The 18,158-nt window shown below is 34.7% G+C and overlaps 1 protein-coding gene across 1 annotated transcript in view; it reads right to left on the bottom strand.

The window, feature by feature from the left end:
* The window catches only part of UBR1 (ubiquitin protein ligase E3 component n-recognin 1), a 48,069-nt gene that overhangs the window by 27,750 nt on the left and 2,161 nt on the right, over positions 1–18,158 (bottom strand). The window contains exons 2-23 of the mRNA XM_014311011.2: positions 17,968–18,046; positions 16,534–16,644; positions 15,085–15,215; positions 13,938–14,079; positions 13,349–13,411; positions 12,929–13,052; positions 11,099–11,206; positions 10,563–10,651; positions 9,753–9,851; positions 8,912–9,069; positions 8,165–8,264; positions 7,763–7,891; positions 7,369–7,549; positions 6,442–6,503; positions 6,117–6,227; positions 5,062–5,127; positions 4,850–4,951; positions 4,165–4,228; positions 3,623–3,747; positions 2,650–2,702; positions 1,566–1,668; positions 985–1,033 (exon numbers count right to left, since the gene is read on the bottom strand). Coding sequence (XP_014166486.1) covers positions 985–1,033; positions 1,566–1,668; positions 2,650–2,702; positions 3,623–3,747; positions 4,165–4,228; positions 4,850–4,951; positions 5,062–5,127; positions 6,117–6,227; positions 6,442–6,503; positions 7,369–7,549; positions 7,763–7,891; positions 8,165–8,264; positions 8,912–9,069; positions 9,753–9,851; positions 10,563–10,651; positions 11,099–11,206; positions 12,929–13,052; positions 13,349–13,411; positions 13,938–14,079; positions 15,085–15,215; positions 16,534–16,644; positions 17,968–18,046 — 2,249 coding nt within the window. The remainder of the gene's footprint in view (positions 1–984; positions 1,034–1,565; positions 1,669–2,649; positions 2,703–3,622; positions 3,748–4,164; positions 4,229–4,849; positions 4,952–5,061; positions 5,128–6,116; positions 6,228–6,441; positions 6,504–7,368; positions 7,550–7,762; positions 7,892–8,164; positions 8,265–8,911; positions 9,070–9,752; positions 9,852–10,562; positions 10,652–11,098; positions 11,207–12,928; positions 13,053–13,348; positions 13,412–13,937; positions 14,080–15,084; positions 15,216–16,533; positions 16,645–17,967; positions 18,047–18,158) is intronic.

The raw sequence follows: 18,158 nt of genomic DNA, 5'->3' as shown, positions 1-18,158 counted from the left end.
ACCACAGACTCCAGTCTTCTTTAGGTACCTGGATGCCTATTTTCAGGTTGCCTTTTTCAGAGGACCTCTGTGAATGCAGTGTTTCTGAAACCACCATTCTTTAGACAATTTAGGCTGAATGAAGTTACTGACAAAGACAACATAGCCACATAAAAGAATACACAGGAAGTACCTGCAACAATAAATGCAGCCTCAGGAGAACACAAATCAGGCTCAACAGTTACCTTGGTATTTTGGAACCGCACTGTCCAATTACATGAGTCTCTGACAATTACATCTAAATAACCATTTTTTTAAATTTCCACAAAATAATTCCCCTGATAACATTTTAAGCTGCCAGACTGAAAGGGGAAGGAGCAAAGTTGAGTTTATTAAATTGTTCACTGTATTTATTTGTTCAGCTTATCAAGTCTTCCTCAAATCAACTCAATTAAATGCTTGCAACTTGAATGGGTAAATGTAAACGCAGAAGGGAAATAATATTTGTGTTACAATAGAAACACAGGGGTTCATTGTTTTATGTATTCATAGCTTATAAAAAATTCTTTCTAAAACTTAAGTCTCATTCTCATATTACAGAATGGATATGAGCATTATTTCCTGTGGCAACCATCTCTACATGCCACTATTATGTCTCAATATTGTCTAAAGAAACTGCTCACAAAAAACAGTACAACTTTTGCCTCTTAGTTACTCCACCACAAAATCTCTGAGTTCATGGGTTTGTCAGTAGGTACAGTGCCATGTTTATTTCCCTAAATGTAAACTAAAAATTCCAGAATTCCTGTCCATGATAAAGAAAAAAACCAAAAGAAATGCCAGGTGCTAATTAATGACAATTACTACAAATCACAACAAATTTAATATGAACTCACCTATCCACTGTGAAGTCACAAGACATCTCCCAAAGCTCAGTATATATATATACAACTACATATACTACCAATTAGCACATTTGTTGAATCATTAATTTTAGAATTTTACCTTCATCCCTGTTTTCTTGTTTTCTTCTTTTCTTTTGTGTATGTTCAGCCTACAAAAAAAGGAGTGTTGTTGTATCAACACCTCTATAGAAGTATGCAATAATGAGATTAATGAAATTATGAGAAACCCTATGCTAGAAATATGATGAGATACATAGAAAAACCAGTAAATTCCTGGTTGTGAACTAGAATTTTGTCTGAAACATGTTTAACTTTACGTTTTGAATCTAAATTTGTAGTAAAGATAAATAGTTGGACATATTTGCTTCCTCAGTAAGAGTTATAAAAACAAAATTTGGGGGTTCCCAGTCCAAAGGTAATTCTTATCACATTTTGATCTCAGCATAGAGAGTTAACAGAGTAAATACACAAGGTGCCAAAAAGGAAACACAAACGCAAACCACACCATCTAGATTTGTATTGAAAACTTTAATTTCACGGAACATTTCATTTCAAAGGTAGCTGCAGACACTCTTTACTGAACCAATTTCTTTAGATTGCATTAATTGAGCAAAATTCTTTAAATATTGGTAAGTATGTACTATTTTTTTAATCTTTTAGAGTGAATCTTACACTGCTTACCTTGCTGTGCTGGGTCTTAGTGTAGTGATAAAAGAACATATTGAATTCCTTCAAACATTCATCTTTCAGTTCATAAACTCCATGACCAGAAACACCTGGTTTCCTTACAGAGAAATATTTCACAATATACAGATTATTAATATACATTCAGCTCATCTTTGAAGACAAACACAATTCATTTTCTAAAGAAGCAGGAATTATAATGGCTACTCACTAATTTATTAAAAGCAGAGAGTGAGCACAGTTAGGACTCTTAAATTTTCAATACAGGATTTACAGGAGTAAACAATTCAGCAGCAAAATATTTCTAGTCTACCATCTAAAGCACACTGTATAGCCTCTGAAAATTCTTTTTAACTGTATGGCTTAGAATTTCAGACACTGGATATTGCTGCATAAAATTAAATCCTTTCTTTAACCAAAGTATAAAACAAGTAATACTTGCTGCTTTCCAGCCAGTGAGATTTTTTGAACTGTTCACATAATTCCCCAAGTAAGATTCCTAGGTACTCTTACAGTTGCTCTTAATTGAACATGAACAAGCAAACCACATGAAATTTAAAATAAGGTATAGTAAAATATGACATTTTCCTAAGAAAAATACCAGACATTCGCACTGGTTTTGTTCAACTACAATCTATTGTTCTATACTTGCATACACACAAACATATATATTTATATATTAAATTAATTTCCAGAAAAAAGGGTGAGTTGCAGAAAATCAGCAACTAAGTAACATAACAGTTAATAGATAATGATTGTCGAAGGTACAATGACTTCTTAACTTTCCATCTTAGGGAAAAAAATGAACTTTCAAAGATTCTCCCACTTGGACTTGAGATTACGGAAGTCCCAAGACTCCTCAACACGAATTTGAAGAAAGAGGGTGGCAAAGGGAAAGAAACAGCAGCAGTGTAGGATATTCACACACTGTTCTTTCCTAAGCATATTTGCAAATGTATTTATTTCAAGATAGCAAAATATAAGCTGAACAGAGACTGTCGTTCATATTGTTTAACCCAAATGCATCTAAGAAATTTTATTTCACTTTCAAGCTATTTATAAAACAACATTAAGAACTTACTTGAATGTAGCCACTTTATCAATTACATTCTCCAAGCCAGTTTCATTGTTCTCCTGGTAAAAAATTCAGTTTGGGATAAACATACAATGATTCAAATATCTTCAGTATTACACTATGTGTAACAAAAGTAGACAAATTTAGGTAATTCCCTAATTCATGAACTATTATCTTTTGCCTGCTGTTAATCAGAAAGCCAATATTCATAACTGGCATTTTCCAAGGAAGTATCAAAGATACATAATACTGTCACTTAATAATGTAGAACTTCATTAACAACAGAGCTGATCTCTAGAAACAGGTCAATGCTTACCCAACCTTAACAAAGGGAATAAATGAGGTTTAGATATTTTAAACAGTGACTGTGGATACTATGATAATATTTAAGGCTATTTCATTTACAACAAAAATTTAGGGTTTTTGCATTGATTGATGGCCCTGAACACTTCCAGACTATAAAATCTAATCCACATCCCTCGCCTTTGCTTCAATCTTCCACAATTGTAATGGAATGTCAAGGAAGGCTTTGTTTACAAATAGACATGAACAATACTTGACTTCAAATGGATCTGCACAGGTTTAAGTCATCAAAATTACAGGCTAAAATTTATCAGTGGTATGCAGGCTAGAATGGAATCCAGCTCCATCACCCTACACGGCCAAACCAGAAAATGTCACGTTTATTTTTGAACCTAGGAGAACTACAGCTGAATATTCTAGAAAAGATTCACCTCTTAAACAAAAAGCATAATTTCCATACAAGTCTTTTCAGATCAGCCCATACTTGAATCTATAACATTTACCTTTACATCAGTAAGGTGTGTAAGCCTCTTTGGCATGCCATTTTGTAATTCTCAAACCAATATTTAAGCTTTATATTAGAAATGCTTCTATATAAGGATATGAAAGCTAAAGAAGAAAGACATAAAACAAGAAAAAGTAAATCAAGGAAAAAAGTAAGTAAATCAGGACTCACGTTTTCAGGCAAGGACTTGGTAATTGCGCTGTGAGCCATTGGTTCAATACACAACAGATGGATGATTTCTCTCATTATTACATCTTCTTTTGTCACATCACTGATTCCAGGCACATATCTTTCCCCTGTCAGAATGAACCAAAAGGAGAAGAATGGCAAATATGACAGGTATGAAGTGAAATTGAATTTTGTACCATAATAATGGTATTGCTGGGATGTTTCATTGCATAAGCTTGCATCTGTCAGAAGCCTATCCCAAGTGTCTGAGTAAAAACGATTCTCAGCCTAGATTCCTAACAACATGGGTCGAGATGGACTCTCTTCATATTCTACTTTAACGACAATTATGAAGCTATATAACAGCTTTTTTCACTGTCGAACTCCTATTGTTTCCATCTCACAAATACTTGTGATACTGAATCATCTATTTAAAAGAGGTACTCCTCAGTATCCTCTCTATACTATGTCTAAGAAAATCATCAAGCCTGCTCTGTCAAAGCAATCATCCATTATTACAACAAACACAGAGAAATTAAACTTACCCACAACGTAGATGAGAATCTGTAGCATCTCTTCTATTAAAACATTATATTGCTTAATCAAATCCTGCAAGAATGAGAGAAATCAGGTTAAAAAAACAAAAACAGAAGTGCAGGAAAATCCATCCACCAAATGACACTAAGCTCAGCCTTCATATCTACTACACGGCTGAAACGTTGTACTTTAGGAAGAAATTTCCATTCTAACAAGCTGGAAAAAGTGCCTGCTCTGGCAGAGGAGATATTACATAGCAACTGAAGTGCAAGATTCACATGCAAGAAAAGAAACAGCTAAAAAAAGTATCCCAAATGAAGGGTTATATCAAAGTTCAAGCCACAAGAAGAAGCATAACAACCCCAGAAACTTTCAACCAAAATAAAAGCACATAACATGGCTTAAGAGAATCGAAATGCTATTGCAAAGTCATTTACATGGATTTTGGTAGAAGCCCTGTGGAGACAAGTCTCCATAGGTCCAAAATAAAGGTCCAAAAGGGGCAAAACTTGCTTGCTAATTTTGAGGAAGCCTCTACAAATCCCAGAATATTTACCTAACCACAAGCTCCTGTGTTTACTTACTTCTAGTGTGGCCTTAAAAATGCAGTTATCAACAGCAGCTAGTTTTTCTTACTGATGTTTCATATACTCAAAGCTGACAAAATAAACAGCAGAAAAATTTGCTACTTACCTGATCTTTGGTGGGTTTGATCTTTTTGAAAGCATCAGCAAGCTCATATCTCTGCAGTATCAGCAGAAGAAACTGGTTTGGATCCATAAGAGATGCACCTATCTATCAAAAAACCCAAATTAATATGAACATCACTTGCTATTTCAAAATCAATGAAAATTAAACTGAACTTTTTAAAAATGACAACTATGCAGTGATTCAGAACATTGTACCTGGAGCATGATGATGTCTTTATCATACATCTCTTCTCTGCATTTAACATCTTGATAATAGAATACCTAAGAAACACAAAAACAAAGAGACATATAAAGTAATGTACATCAGTTAATCTCTGAGGCCTTTCAAACCGTACCACATCTTTATCGAGTAAAAGAAAGTCCACATTTCTTTCAAAATAAATATGTACTTTAATGGAAGTGAAAAATGTTTTTTCACTTATCCAGAAAAAGTCTATGCCATACTTCACACTCCCTTCCAAGAGGACATAACTCCAATGGCTGCTTCTGAATTAAGTCAAAACATGCCTCCTTCTCCTACCCCAGTTCTCAGAAAGACAATTCTGCAGGGGTTTACCAAGATTTAGTTTGATTTTGTCCAAGGGTCCTGTGCAAGGTTAGCAGAGAACTTCTGCCATCAAAGGGAATAAAAACAATCAAAAAAACCCATAGAAAAACCCCCAAACAAACAAAAAAACCTCCCACCCAAAACAAAACAACCAATAAAACCAAACAACAAAACCAAAAACACCCCAAAGTGAAGCCAAAGGAGGTAAATGCAAGGGTACACTCTTCCCTTTACCTTTACTCTTGCAACAGAAGTCACAAGTATTAGAAAATGTTTGTATGTTTAGCTATAGGGTTCTCAAAAGTTTAGTGTGAGACTAATAGTTCCACTTCTGTATATAATAATGCCCATACACCATAAGGAACTTCTAACTTTTTAGGTTATAAGCAAAAGTACAACAAGTACTTTGGCAGTGATTATGGGATCTGAAAGTAGCTTACAAGCAGACATCAGCAACATTATACTATTTGACAGAGTAGAAGAAATAGCAGAGATGAAAATACTCCTCTAAGACAAGGAGGTAAGCTATTGCTGAAGATAGAAATAAAACCATGTGACCTAAATTTCCACCTAGAAACTTTCTATTTACTGTAGGAGTGACCCCATGACCTCTCTCTGCACTGGATGAACCCCTGGCAGCATTACTGAGCAACCCTTGCAAACACTTAGAGGATCAGCCCAGCACTGAACACTGCAGGAGTACCTGGCTTATCAAAGAGAGCCCATTCCTCCTCCACATCTCTGCAGCAACCTGTGCAACCAGGACAAGACATCGCAAAGGATATTCTACTAGCAGCTCCACTTGAAATTCTTCCTGGAATTTAAAAAAGGAAAAACAAACAAAAAAACACCTCAGAATAAATCCGCCAGTGGTTTTAAAAGTGTAAGTCCTAAAGAACAGAGATATATTGACAGCTGAAAAATAACTTGTATCTGTGTCCTGAAGGTTAGAGCATATAGATTGAGGCTTTTTTCTTTCCAGAGTATAAATCATAAAAGCATTTGGGGAAAAAAAAGAAGTATCTCACAGGAGAAACAAACTCGTGCAATCTTGAGATGGCTCCAGTCTTGCTTAATCGTACATGAAGACCTAAAAAACCAAGGAAGAAAAATCAGAAAATAAATCCAAATCAGTGAAGGTTCTCCAACCCCTTCTAAATGTCAGCTAAATCATTTACAATTCAGAGAATTACAGAAAAAAAAGTCCAAGTTTGTTTAGGAAAGACTTCATACTTTCATTTTTTTAATCACAACAGTTCTTACTAGGCTTACAAACCATTATTTTATGATTAAATTTACACTAAATGAAGGAGTGAACACCATCCAAATTGAGATGCTATATAATATACAATAAATAAAATTTTTATTTCACATTTGAATCATATATCAGTAGTAAAATAAATTTCAAGTCTACAAGGATTAACAGATCGTATCTTGGTATCAAATGATGTGATAAAGAATCTACAGCTTAATAACAGCATATGATTTCATTTGTATTCTATAGAAAGCAGTGATTGTATTCTGACTGGAAGCCTGTCCTGGCATTGTGTAAAATATGTCTTTCAGGAGGAACATTTTAACCATCCTAAGATAGACATGGCTGGAAACTAAATTCAAGATAAATAATAATGGACATTCATTTAAATAAAGGAGATAGAACAAGAAACACTTCAGAGAAAACTAAGGATCTCATTAACAAGGAAATTTTTTCCTTTCTGACTGACTTCTCTGTCTTCCATTTAAAAAGACATCCTCCAATCTCCATGGTAATGTTGTTTTGAGAAAAACTTTCCCTTAGTGGGACATATGAGGAACATGTCTTCCTGATCATGAGAATGTCACTAAGTCAGAGACCAACTCATCTGCGAAGCACTTAACCCAAATGTTTTCTGGAGTAAAGAAATAGAGATGAATGACAAGCATGGTTTAAACAGCAATCAAAACACATCACTTACCAGCAAGAGTCCTAGACAGTGGCAAATGTATGCTGACAGGATCTGCAGACACTCTGTAAGGTCTGCTCTCCAGGGTATGGCCACATAAGTGAAATACTGTCTTCTCCCGAGAGCGGCTGTTCGTGCTGCACCTCATCACAGCTTTATGGCATTCTCTGTAAGACCTGAGCAGCAGCTCTTCCTAGAATTAAAAATACATGCAGAATAAAAAAAAAAATGCTACAGTCCTTTCTTTCTTTCTTTGTCACACCCAGATTAATTCTTTCAGACCATTTTTTTGTGGAAAACTATATTGAACAATTGTGAGCTTTTCTAAAAGCTGCTATTTCAAAAGCTGTCAGGAAGATTCAAAAAAGGCATGCATGCAAGAATCACAGAAAATTTATATACTTACATCACAGGCACACCACTCCTGGAACATCAAAAGAATGTTCTTGAGCTGCATCTGTATGGCAATAGCTGCTTCCCAGTCAGGGTCCACCTCAATGTGCTGACCAATCTGTCTTTTTATCTCCTCCATTCCCTGAAATAGAAACCCCACAAAATACTTTGTCTAAATCAGTGATCATAGGCTTAACACAACAGAAAATTCCACAGTCAAAAGATAAAACACATGTAACTAAATCTGATGAGTATTACTTGTATAAACATGTCTTCTTCACCCACCCAAAACAGGGACCGAAGAATTTAACAGTGCAATTGCATGTTTACATCCATTATAATATTATGGGAAAAAGAGGAGCTGTAATCACTTTACAACAGGATATCAGAAAGAAATTATTTAAATATATTGTACCTGCATGCAAGTTAGAATCCTTAGGAAAGAAACAAATCCTTCTAAAAAACGCTCCCTCAGACGGTCTGTCCATACTGTAGGTTTGCTGACTAAGATATACCTGTCCCCCAAAAAAAAAAAAAGAAAAAAATGTTCATACTTTGCTCAGACTTCTCTTATGCTTGTATTTCAAGAGTTCTTGAAATTCAGTTGTTTTAATACCATCAATTACATAATCAAATTTCATCACCCTCCTCATCTTAAAGTATTCAGAAAATTTTCCCAAATACTAGAACTACTAATACCTTGGTGTGACTCCATCATTGGAAAGTAACAGATTTTTTTTAAATTCCAAGGTGTTTGGGGTGTAATAAACGGAGTAATAAACATTACTCAGTTTATTAGAGCAATTTGGTACCAGTAAAAGTAGAAAACCCTATGCAGATAAGGATTATACAGCTTTCCCAGAACAGCAGCAAATGGGAGACACATTTCCCATAATGTCTTATAGTAGATACATTTTATTTATTAATGTAAATATTCTATGCAATTAGATAATTGAAAATCAAAAATGTTTTTACAGAATGTAATTTCAGTATTTTAAAATTTTAGGTTTCCATTGAAAAGAAAACATTAAGATATCATGTATGTTTTTTGAGGGGTTTGGCTTTGATTTTAAAGCAGTTTTATCATCAGACTCTGTATTGAAACACCTCATCATGCTACCAGTATTTTTGAGCTGCTCTAGCTTCTCAGCCTTACACTTACCTGAGGTCATATATTACTGAATATACTCGGTTCAGTTTGTCCTGACTGTAGCCTTGGAAGTTGAACTTGTCATTTTTGTCTAGGTACTCTGGAAGCACTTCTAGGAGTGTCTCTGTAATGGTGGTGATTACATTTTGCTCTTCAATTAGATGTCGGGCCTGCAAGAACAAAGTGAAATATTTTTCTTCCTGTTTTTATTAATGTTATCGTCAAAATATTTTTCCTTTGAATCCATCTTCCTGATTAAAAATTCTTTTAAGCATTTGCAAAGAGCCCAAGATAAAAAAACTCCCACAGTATTTATTGCACAGAAACACAACTGCTATCCACTACAAAGTTCAACAACTATGTATGTTTGTTCAATTCTGACAGCATCTATATAATGGATATGCTGGGTTTTTTTTCTAGAAAGATCACGTAGAAAAGAATTTTTACATTAGTACTTCAGCTAAGAAACAAATAACTTTTAAAAGTTATAGATATACTTCCTCCCCATATTTCACCCCCACAAGAAGACATTTAACCACTTTTTACCCCCTTGCCCTGTTTTGAAAGTCACATAGACAGGTAAATGTGAGCAGTAAATAAATACACAAAGTTAATGCAGAGTACAATGTGCCAGGAACTTATATTTATTTGCATTCTCTCTATGTTCTGTAATGAATTTTCACATCAACTCAAGCTCCTGCTTTCATATTGGCTTTCACAAATCTCAAAATCATTCATATTCAACTCAGCAATGCATAAAGTCTCCCTGCCAAATACAACAATCTGCAAAGGTGGCACTACTAGCAATTCTCCAACTTATTTTACACCTCCAGCAGAGCCAAGCTGTACATACCAGAGTAGGTACAGTGAACATCTGAACTGAGAGCGCTGTCACAGAGAGAACTCTGTCATGATCATCACTGATGTATTCCTTCTGCAATGCCTTGTAATACTAGAAAAAGAGAGTATTGGGGACATTAAACAAATGTTAACAAAAATGTTTACTTTTTTATTCACAAGAATTACATCTCAGTGTCTCTCTCCCACCTAATAGAAACAGCTGCAAGAAAAACAGCTCAATATCCTCAATGCACCAAAGCAAGTCAGTATGGTCCCCACTGCCTTAATACTGAAGATAAGCACAAATTTAACTGATTTGTCAGATTGCAAACAGAATTATTTCTTGCAATGAACTGCATGGATAGTTGTTCAACAACCGTCTGTAAAAGACATGTGCAATGGGTAATGCAAGTCTTTGTTTGCTTTGTTTCAGTCCAGAGGAAATCAAAAATATCAACCATCTTTATCAGAATTAAAAAGTATCACCCTAAACAAAACACACTTTGTTTTATGTTTTGTATATTTCTTAATTATTGTATCGAATTTTCAAAAAGAAAGGCCAGTTTCAGTTGCAGTTCATCTGGCATTTCAAAATATAGACAGAATAATAACAATATGGCAATCAAACAAGCATATCCCTACATGAGTCTAAGGAAAAAAACAGTGATATGGGAATTAATTAACTGCACTCCAATAAAGGCTGAGACAGTTATTGAGGTTCTGCTTGTTTAAAATTCCCTATTTATATTGCAACAATTTTCAGTTTGGGGGGAAATTTCACAAAGCCAATATAAATTTATAGCATAAAAATCAAACCATTTACCTTCACAAATTCAACAGCAAAAAGTTTTTTGTATTCCATTTCCATGAAAAAACTACTGAAGATAAGTTCATGAAGAACCTTCCTCGCCCCTGCGAAGAGCCAACACAATGCATGTCATTGTTGTACTAAGATGCAGCTTTTTGTGGAAAAACAGGAACCAATTACTAAACTATAATTAAAAAATCACTGAAAGTCTTGAAATTGTTATGAAGCATACAAACAAAGTTATTAATTACTTTTGGGTTTTGATATTTATTGGTATGTATTTAAAACATCAAGTAATCAAGTCACTCAGTGTTAGGTTGCATTTTGTAAAAAGATTTTTCAAGATACATAAAGCAGGACAAATTGAGGCGGCAAATATATATCCCAAATATAAGTTAGCTTAGCTGTAAAAATTAAAGCTGTATAAAAACTGTAATAAAAAAAAAAGAACTGTAATTCTACATGCATAGCACTCACATTTATCTATATGTTACACAAGTGAAAAATTAATTTGACAAATCTTTAGTTTTTAGCAACATGGATAAACAAACCTTTATGAAGCCTTGCATCCCATAGCATCAACTTGCTTATAAAGCAGGGCTTTTCAGATCCAGCTTCTTCCTTGAGACATATCTGACAAAAGATCTGGCGAAAGTCACCTGTAGGGATGAAACAACTTATTTGTACAAGAATGTTTCAGTAATTAAATTATATGACACAAGAAATTTAGAATTACATAATTCTATTACTTAAAAGAAAAAAAGAAGGCACTTAAGTAAGAATTACTTTTAACATTTTTTCTCAATGAATATACTTCCATATACGCTTTGCCTCACTAATTTTTTCCTATTATTCTTGCCTACCTAATTTAATAAATCCTGTGATGCAGAAGAGTATTTTAAAATGAAAATAACTGAGACAGCTTTGCAAAGCAGATCCACAAGAAGCCTTTACTATGCCAGCATAGAAATGCTCAGGACTAGGCAAGTTTCTGCTGATCACTACCTCAGGCCTTGAAAGTCAGTCTTTTGTAGAATTTCAGAAATTCTTTTGCATTTTCTTGCACCTATCAGTGGACACAGTACTTAAAGCAGTTTTGGAGATCAACATATCGCAGTCAATCTCATATTTTTAACATTCCAAAATGAGGCCTTATGTTACTAATTTGAAAAGGAAAAGTGAAGAGTCATGAATCAAATTCCTGACAACCTGGAAATAAACATTATTAAATGTTTCTTGATCCATGTTCTACCACTTGAAACACAACCATGAGAAGAACAGGAACCACCAGACCACGCAAAGGTTTCAGCTGAGTATAGAACATCGGGCTCATAAAGCCTCTGTGTATATAATCCAGAAGGACAGGAATGTTTGACTTCAATCTTTGTACTTAGAGACTCTTCTAAAACATAAAAGTATCTGTTAAATGACCTGGATAAAAATCAAACTTTCACTAGAAACTTTGAAATAATCCACACTCAAAAAACTTGCACCAACTGAAAGAACTGTCTGAAGAATTCAGAACAGCAAGAAAATACTGTTGGCAAAATAAATACAAACTTGAAAAGAACAGAACACTAAAACTTGTAAAACACTGTAAAGAATTACAAAAAAAGTACAGTTCTGATCTGCGTATTTCAAGCAAGCATTCAGAAAACCTTAGAAGAAATTCACTTCATTGAAGCTTACAAAGGGGCTAAAGCAGACCACCAGACTGACCTATCAAGGAGGAGGATAAAAAGTGATTAGAGTTTAATCTATTCATATTTGTACTGTGTGGAGAAATTTTATAATGGCTTTAGTGTGGCAAGACACAGGTATGAAAAAAATAGTAACAAATCAAAAGTGCATTGATTCAGAAATCTTTAAAACCATAAGCATCATCAAACACCAGCTTGATGTTTGAAAGCTTCAAACAGACCTTCCAGTACTGGAAAAAAAAATTAATTAAGATTTTAATATTTGTTTTATTGACACTTTCTAATGAATCACAGCTATCAAATCTGAAGCAGAAATTGATGTAAGCTGAGGATGTAGGTTTCCACTGACAGAGATGCTCTGTGGGTTTCCACCAGCACTGAGGAGGGAAGCTTTTATGTAAAGGAGTCACACACTGAGTGCGTGTGATGCTAAAAGTGAGAGTAATAGAACTTTGAGATAGTGTCCCATCAGGGAAACAAACATATTTATTTCAACAAGAAGAAAAGTACTGCTATTCATAACCTTGCTAACGGATATCATCACCCATGCTACTGCACTAGTAACTTTCTAATTAGAAACAACATCAAAGTATTTTAATTAAGGGAATATCATATATAACACTGCTTAATTTATTCAAATACTGGTATGGCATTATATTAACAAAACCCAGCAATGCTTACTTGAATAGCTCATGAGTTTGTTCAGCCAAGAACCAAGGCGCAAGGCAAACTTCTGGTGTGCCATAACATCAGCATGGAGAACCTCCACGTGAAGAGGCCGTTGAGAAACATTTTCAGAATGCCTCTAGGAGTCAGGTAAATATTAGTGCATATAAAATAAAATAACATTATTTCATTATTTCTTTTCACTCCCCACCATCTCTCCCAAGCAAAACAAAGACAACAGTTTGATGATTTATTTCTGAAGATATCTATCTCAAATGTGGTACTATAAATTCAATTCCAAAAAGTTCACAGGCAAATTATAAAACCATGGAAGTACTAAGCTAAAGACTGTATGGCAGACAAAAAGTGCTAAGTGTTAATACTAATTAGGCTGGTATGGGGTGTTTTTTTGTGAAAATTACTTTAGGAAGTTACCTTAATTTCTTCTTTTGCTTCCTGACAAGAGGCATAATGTCCTGCCTTAACAGCTCTACGACCCTGTTTAAGAAAATACTGAGCATGAGACCAATACAAAGCAAACCCAAAGCATCACAAGTCCAATCCTTGCTATGTTTTTAATACATAATAGGAAAAACAGGGCCCAACACCACTCACAGTGCTATGAAACACCAAGAAGCAAATAAAAATTAACATCATTGTCTGTAGGAAAAACACTATCCAAATCAACAACACAACGACCAAGTAAAGTCTGGATATCTTAGGGAAAATTCATGTACACATTAAAACAGATGAAAGAGATTTCTGCACAATACTTTGAACACAAATCATATCAACTTTCCTCCTGGCACAAAGTACATGAAATAGCAGAGTATAACCAGAGATATGTGCTTCATAAACAAGTTCTCCACACCTGGGGAACAAGTGTTGACTAAGAGTTGCTCAGCCATGTGCCTTTCTTTGCTCAAGCTCCAGCAACCAGAAACAAAGATTCTATAACCAAGTGACTATAGTAGTAACTCTTAATGACTAGAAGGTGACTCTCTGATATCCCAAATGCACTAACCTCTTTATCTATGGCAGTCGTATGCAACTGGGCTTCACCAAGTTCACAGCCAAGTGCCCTTTGCAGGCTGTAGATGACATGATCATAAGAATGGTGTTCATCATTGAAAAGGACACAGTAGTAGCTGTCTACCTTCTCCCTGCTGGGAAAAAGGTAACGTATCATACAAATGAAAGTAAAATTGTAAATAGTGTCCTTTCAAATACAGCTTAATTGATAGCTTGACATGAATGCCAAATACAATTTTAAAAGTTATTCAAATAAATCAAGCATATTCTTCATGCTAATGACACCGCCCACCATCTATGCCAGAAAAAGCCATAGAAATGTATCAAGTACAAAAGAGAAGTTCTGAAGTTATTTGATATTCTCTTATAATTTCCTTTCTCTGCTCTTTTATGAACCCATTTGTTTTTTAATGTGATACACAGTCTTTTTCCATTTTCACAGAATCACGGAATGGTTTGAGTTGGAAGGCACCTTTAAAGTTCATCTAGTCCAGCCCTGCTGCAATGAGCAGGGACATCTTCAACTAGATCAGGTTGCTCAGAGCCCCATCCAACATGACCTTGAATATTTCCAGGGATGGTGCATCCACCAACCCTCTGGGCAACCAGTTCCAGTGTTTCACTGCCCTCATTGTAAAAAGTTTCTTTCTGTATTTATTCTAAATCTACCCTCCTTGAGTTTCAAACCCTTAGCCATTGTCCTACTGCAACAGACCTTGCTAATAGGTTTGTCCACATCTTTCTCTCAAGCACTGTGGAAAGCATCCTTGAAAATCTGCCAGCTCAGGTCTGCTCCTCTGCCCCTTTAGCGCCCCATCAGTGTCTCCCAAGACAGCCAATGGCACCTGGTGGGTCTCTCCACTCCTGACATTTCCTCCTCTGCACTAAGACCTGCCATTTCACTGTAGATCAGGCTGGCTCAGGAGCAATTCCCTTGAGTGACTCAGGGAGGACAGTCACATACTACTTTTCCCATGAAGTATTAAAAGCTTGTCTCTTCATAACTCTAGGTCAAATATGCCACAGTGCAGTTTACAGGGATTTCAGCACTAATGTCTGCATGACTATGAGACTATTTCAGGCAACGTTATAATCCAAGTTGCTAATGAATTGAAAAGAAAGTTGGAAATACTCCCTACCTAACGGTGAGCTCCACAGGCAGTTCCTTCTCTTCCTCCCAGATAAGCATATCTACAATGTATTTTATCACAGAGGGAAACACTCTTCTAGAATGCTCCATAATTTCTTCATTCAACTGACATCCAGAATTCTGTAAAACATGAGATAATATTAATATGGAAAAGAACCGAAAAAAAAATTAAATGGGGGTTGATATAGTACCTTATTAATATTATAGGACATTATACTATAATATATACATATATACTGTAAATTATATATACATACGTGTACTATAATCACAAAATAATCTTTTTCACAATTTTCACGCAAATTAACCTCACCTAATTTCTTCTTTTCCAAGTTATTTCATTGCAAGGGCTCTCAGTAGTACCCCAACAATTTCATATACCTTTCTTTATGCATCCATGTTTTACCTAGGCCTAGAATATGAAAGGCCTCATCAAATGTGTTAGTTTCTTTTCTAAAAAAGCTTCTTTAATTTTTTTTAATTTTTAAAATTTTGTTAGCTTTTTTTTAAAATTTGCATTCAAAAAAGCTGTTAACAGCTTTCTGCATTCCCATAGATATTAAAAGTTTCCAGTGCAGACCAAGCAACAAGCTCCCCTGGGTAAACAAATTACTCCGTATTGCAGCTTCAACCGTTTTTATCTCTGAAATCCATTAACTTTCTTCAAAAAGAAGGACAAAAAAGTGAAGGAAAACTTTGTCTCATTTTTCTGTAAGGCCAGTGCTTTTTATTCCTTTTCCATTCGACTTTTGGACTGGCACATAAATAACAGTATGTTTGCTACAAAACCATCAGGGATTTGGGGTCTGCTTACAATGACAAATGCTGAGGTTTTTTTTCATCCTAAATTATCTCAGAATGAAGGACTCTGAAAAAACCCCAAATTTTACCTGAAGCAGCTGATTTTTCTACATTGTCTTTAAGAATCCCTTGTAAGATGGCATATTTTTTGTTAATATGTTCTTTTACCAGGTACAATAACCATGAGACATCCTAGCATAAAAGGTTAGTTTCAAGGCACAGAACATTTTTTTAGTCATAGTGACAGATGCAATTGTTCAGTAATGCAGTAATGTAGAAAACAGAAAAAAATAAAATCAAACTTCTAAACATTTGCTAACTGCTGGGAAACCAATTATTTGTAAATAAGAACTAATATACTTTGCAAGGAAAAGAACAAGAGACTGCAATTTCAATTCCAAATGAAAGACTCAAGCACACAAGACAGGTAGACAAAACTGCCTGCAAACAAAAAGCAAAAAAAACAGAGGATGTCTAATATACATGTTTGAACCCAAACACCTTGACCAAGGAAATCCTAATTCAACTTGACTGAACCTGTTACATGAGTTACACAATACATATACAGGAATAAGTACTTTTTGAAATAAGGTAACATTTACAAAATTTTTTATTTCACTTTAAGCAATGTTCTTACTTCTTTTGGAGAACTTGATGCTCCAGGCTCATGTTTAGTACACAGTGGTCCAGCCTTCCATGCCTCTGTATCCCCACAGTCACAAAATCCACCTCCAGTGGAGCTATGCATCTGGAAAAACCATGTATTTCAGTCATGAAATATGGCCATAAAAAGCAAGAGGAAAATAGCATTGTGAATTATTTAAATCAAACACAAATATAAATATCTACTTAAAAACAGAAGAGTCTTACCACAACTTTTTTAGATAAAAGGAAATTTTTTCTGTTAAAAGTTTATCTTTTACCCCCCCCCCCAAAGGAGAAGGGGGGTAAAATATAAACTTTTTGAGCAGAAAATAAAGAAATAAATAAACTGCTGCTACAAAAAGGTATGCAAGTCCTAAATAAATTTAATTTGAAAGTAAGTGAAAAAGCCTATGACTGATGAGTGTTCTTATTTATAAATGGCAACATATTTCTGGGTTTATTCACAAAATAATAGCAAAAAAGCTTTTAAACACCTTCTTTAAAATTACTTCACCAAGTTAGAAAATAATATAAAAAATGTGTACATTAAACAGACAGTTAGTAGTACTTCTATTTCTAACCAAAGAAAAGATGACACGATCAGCATCTAAATACATTTTTATAACTTTAACTTTGCATTGCACTTTCAGAAGACTACAAATTCTGAGCCTCCATTTTGGCAAGAAGTTCAGACAAAACTCAGGCAAAAACACTTATCCTTAGCTTCCTCCAAATCCCCAATCTTATAGTAATTCTAAAAAAACTCTGACCCAATAAAAAGACACTCAAAAATCTGTTATTTACCTGAAACATTTTAAAATAAGCTGATCTAATTAGATGTGCTTTGAGCAGGAGGCTGGACTGGGTGACCTCCTTAGGCCCCTTCCAACATAAATTATTCTATGAATCTATAAAGAGCACTTTCTCTATTCTTTAGATGAAAATGGTACAAATATGCTCCCATCTAACCACCTACTTCCATAGCTGATGTTCTGCCTGAAGAATTACTGAAAATTCAGTAATTTCAGCCTGGCTGTGGCTCCAAAGTGTTCTGCAATCACTACTGTCCACTTTCCCTGGGTTTTCAACTTACTTATATCCCAACAAAACTGACTAGGACTTAGGACACAACTGCCATTTTCAGTCACAGCTCTTTGCTCTGACCTACACGTCCATGAAATTGCCAAAGAGAATAATGCTGTATGCATTAATAAACACTCCTTTCTCTTTTGTTTCTTCAATTAGCAAGTTGCTGTTCTTAGAAGAAGCTTTACATGGCTAAAAACACAAGAGAGATTAAGTCATAAATACCAGAATTTATTTTTTCAATAATAAAATTACTAATGGTTTATATACAGTTCATTATAGCCTCAAAAGAACTTCTCTAAAGCTACAAGTACCATTCCCTAAACTAAGATTTTCCTACCTTGTACCGGTGGTTCTTGTGAATGCTATTCTGGAAGCAGTCAATACAGAGCACACAAGTTGGATCAACTGCACAGTCTCTGCAACAGAAATGATAAGTGGAAAACTTTCTAAAACAAACACCTTGAAATTTTCATGCACAAAAGAATATGTTGCTCAAAAAAAAAAAAAAGAAAAATTGAGATTAACAAT

The sequence above is a fragment of the Geospiza fortis genome, unplaced genomic scaffold (assembly GCF_000277835.1).
Source record: "Geospiza fortis unplaced genomic scaffold, GeoFor_1.0 scaffold54, whole genome shotgun sequence".
In the NCBI taxonomy this organism is placed as follows: domain Eukaryota; kingdom Metazoa; phylum Chordata; class Aves; order Passeriformes; family Thraupidae; genus Geospiza; species Geospiza fortis.
The sequence above is the reverse complement of the archived record's forward strand: the minus strand, read 5'-3'. Positions and strand labels throughout refer to the sequence as shown.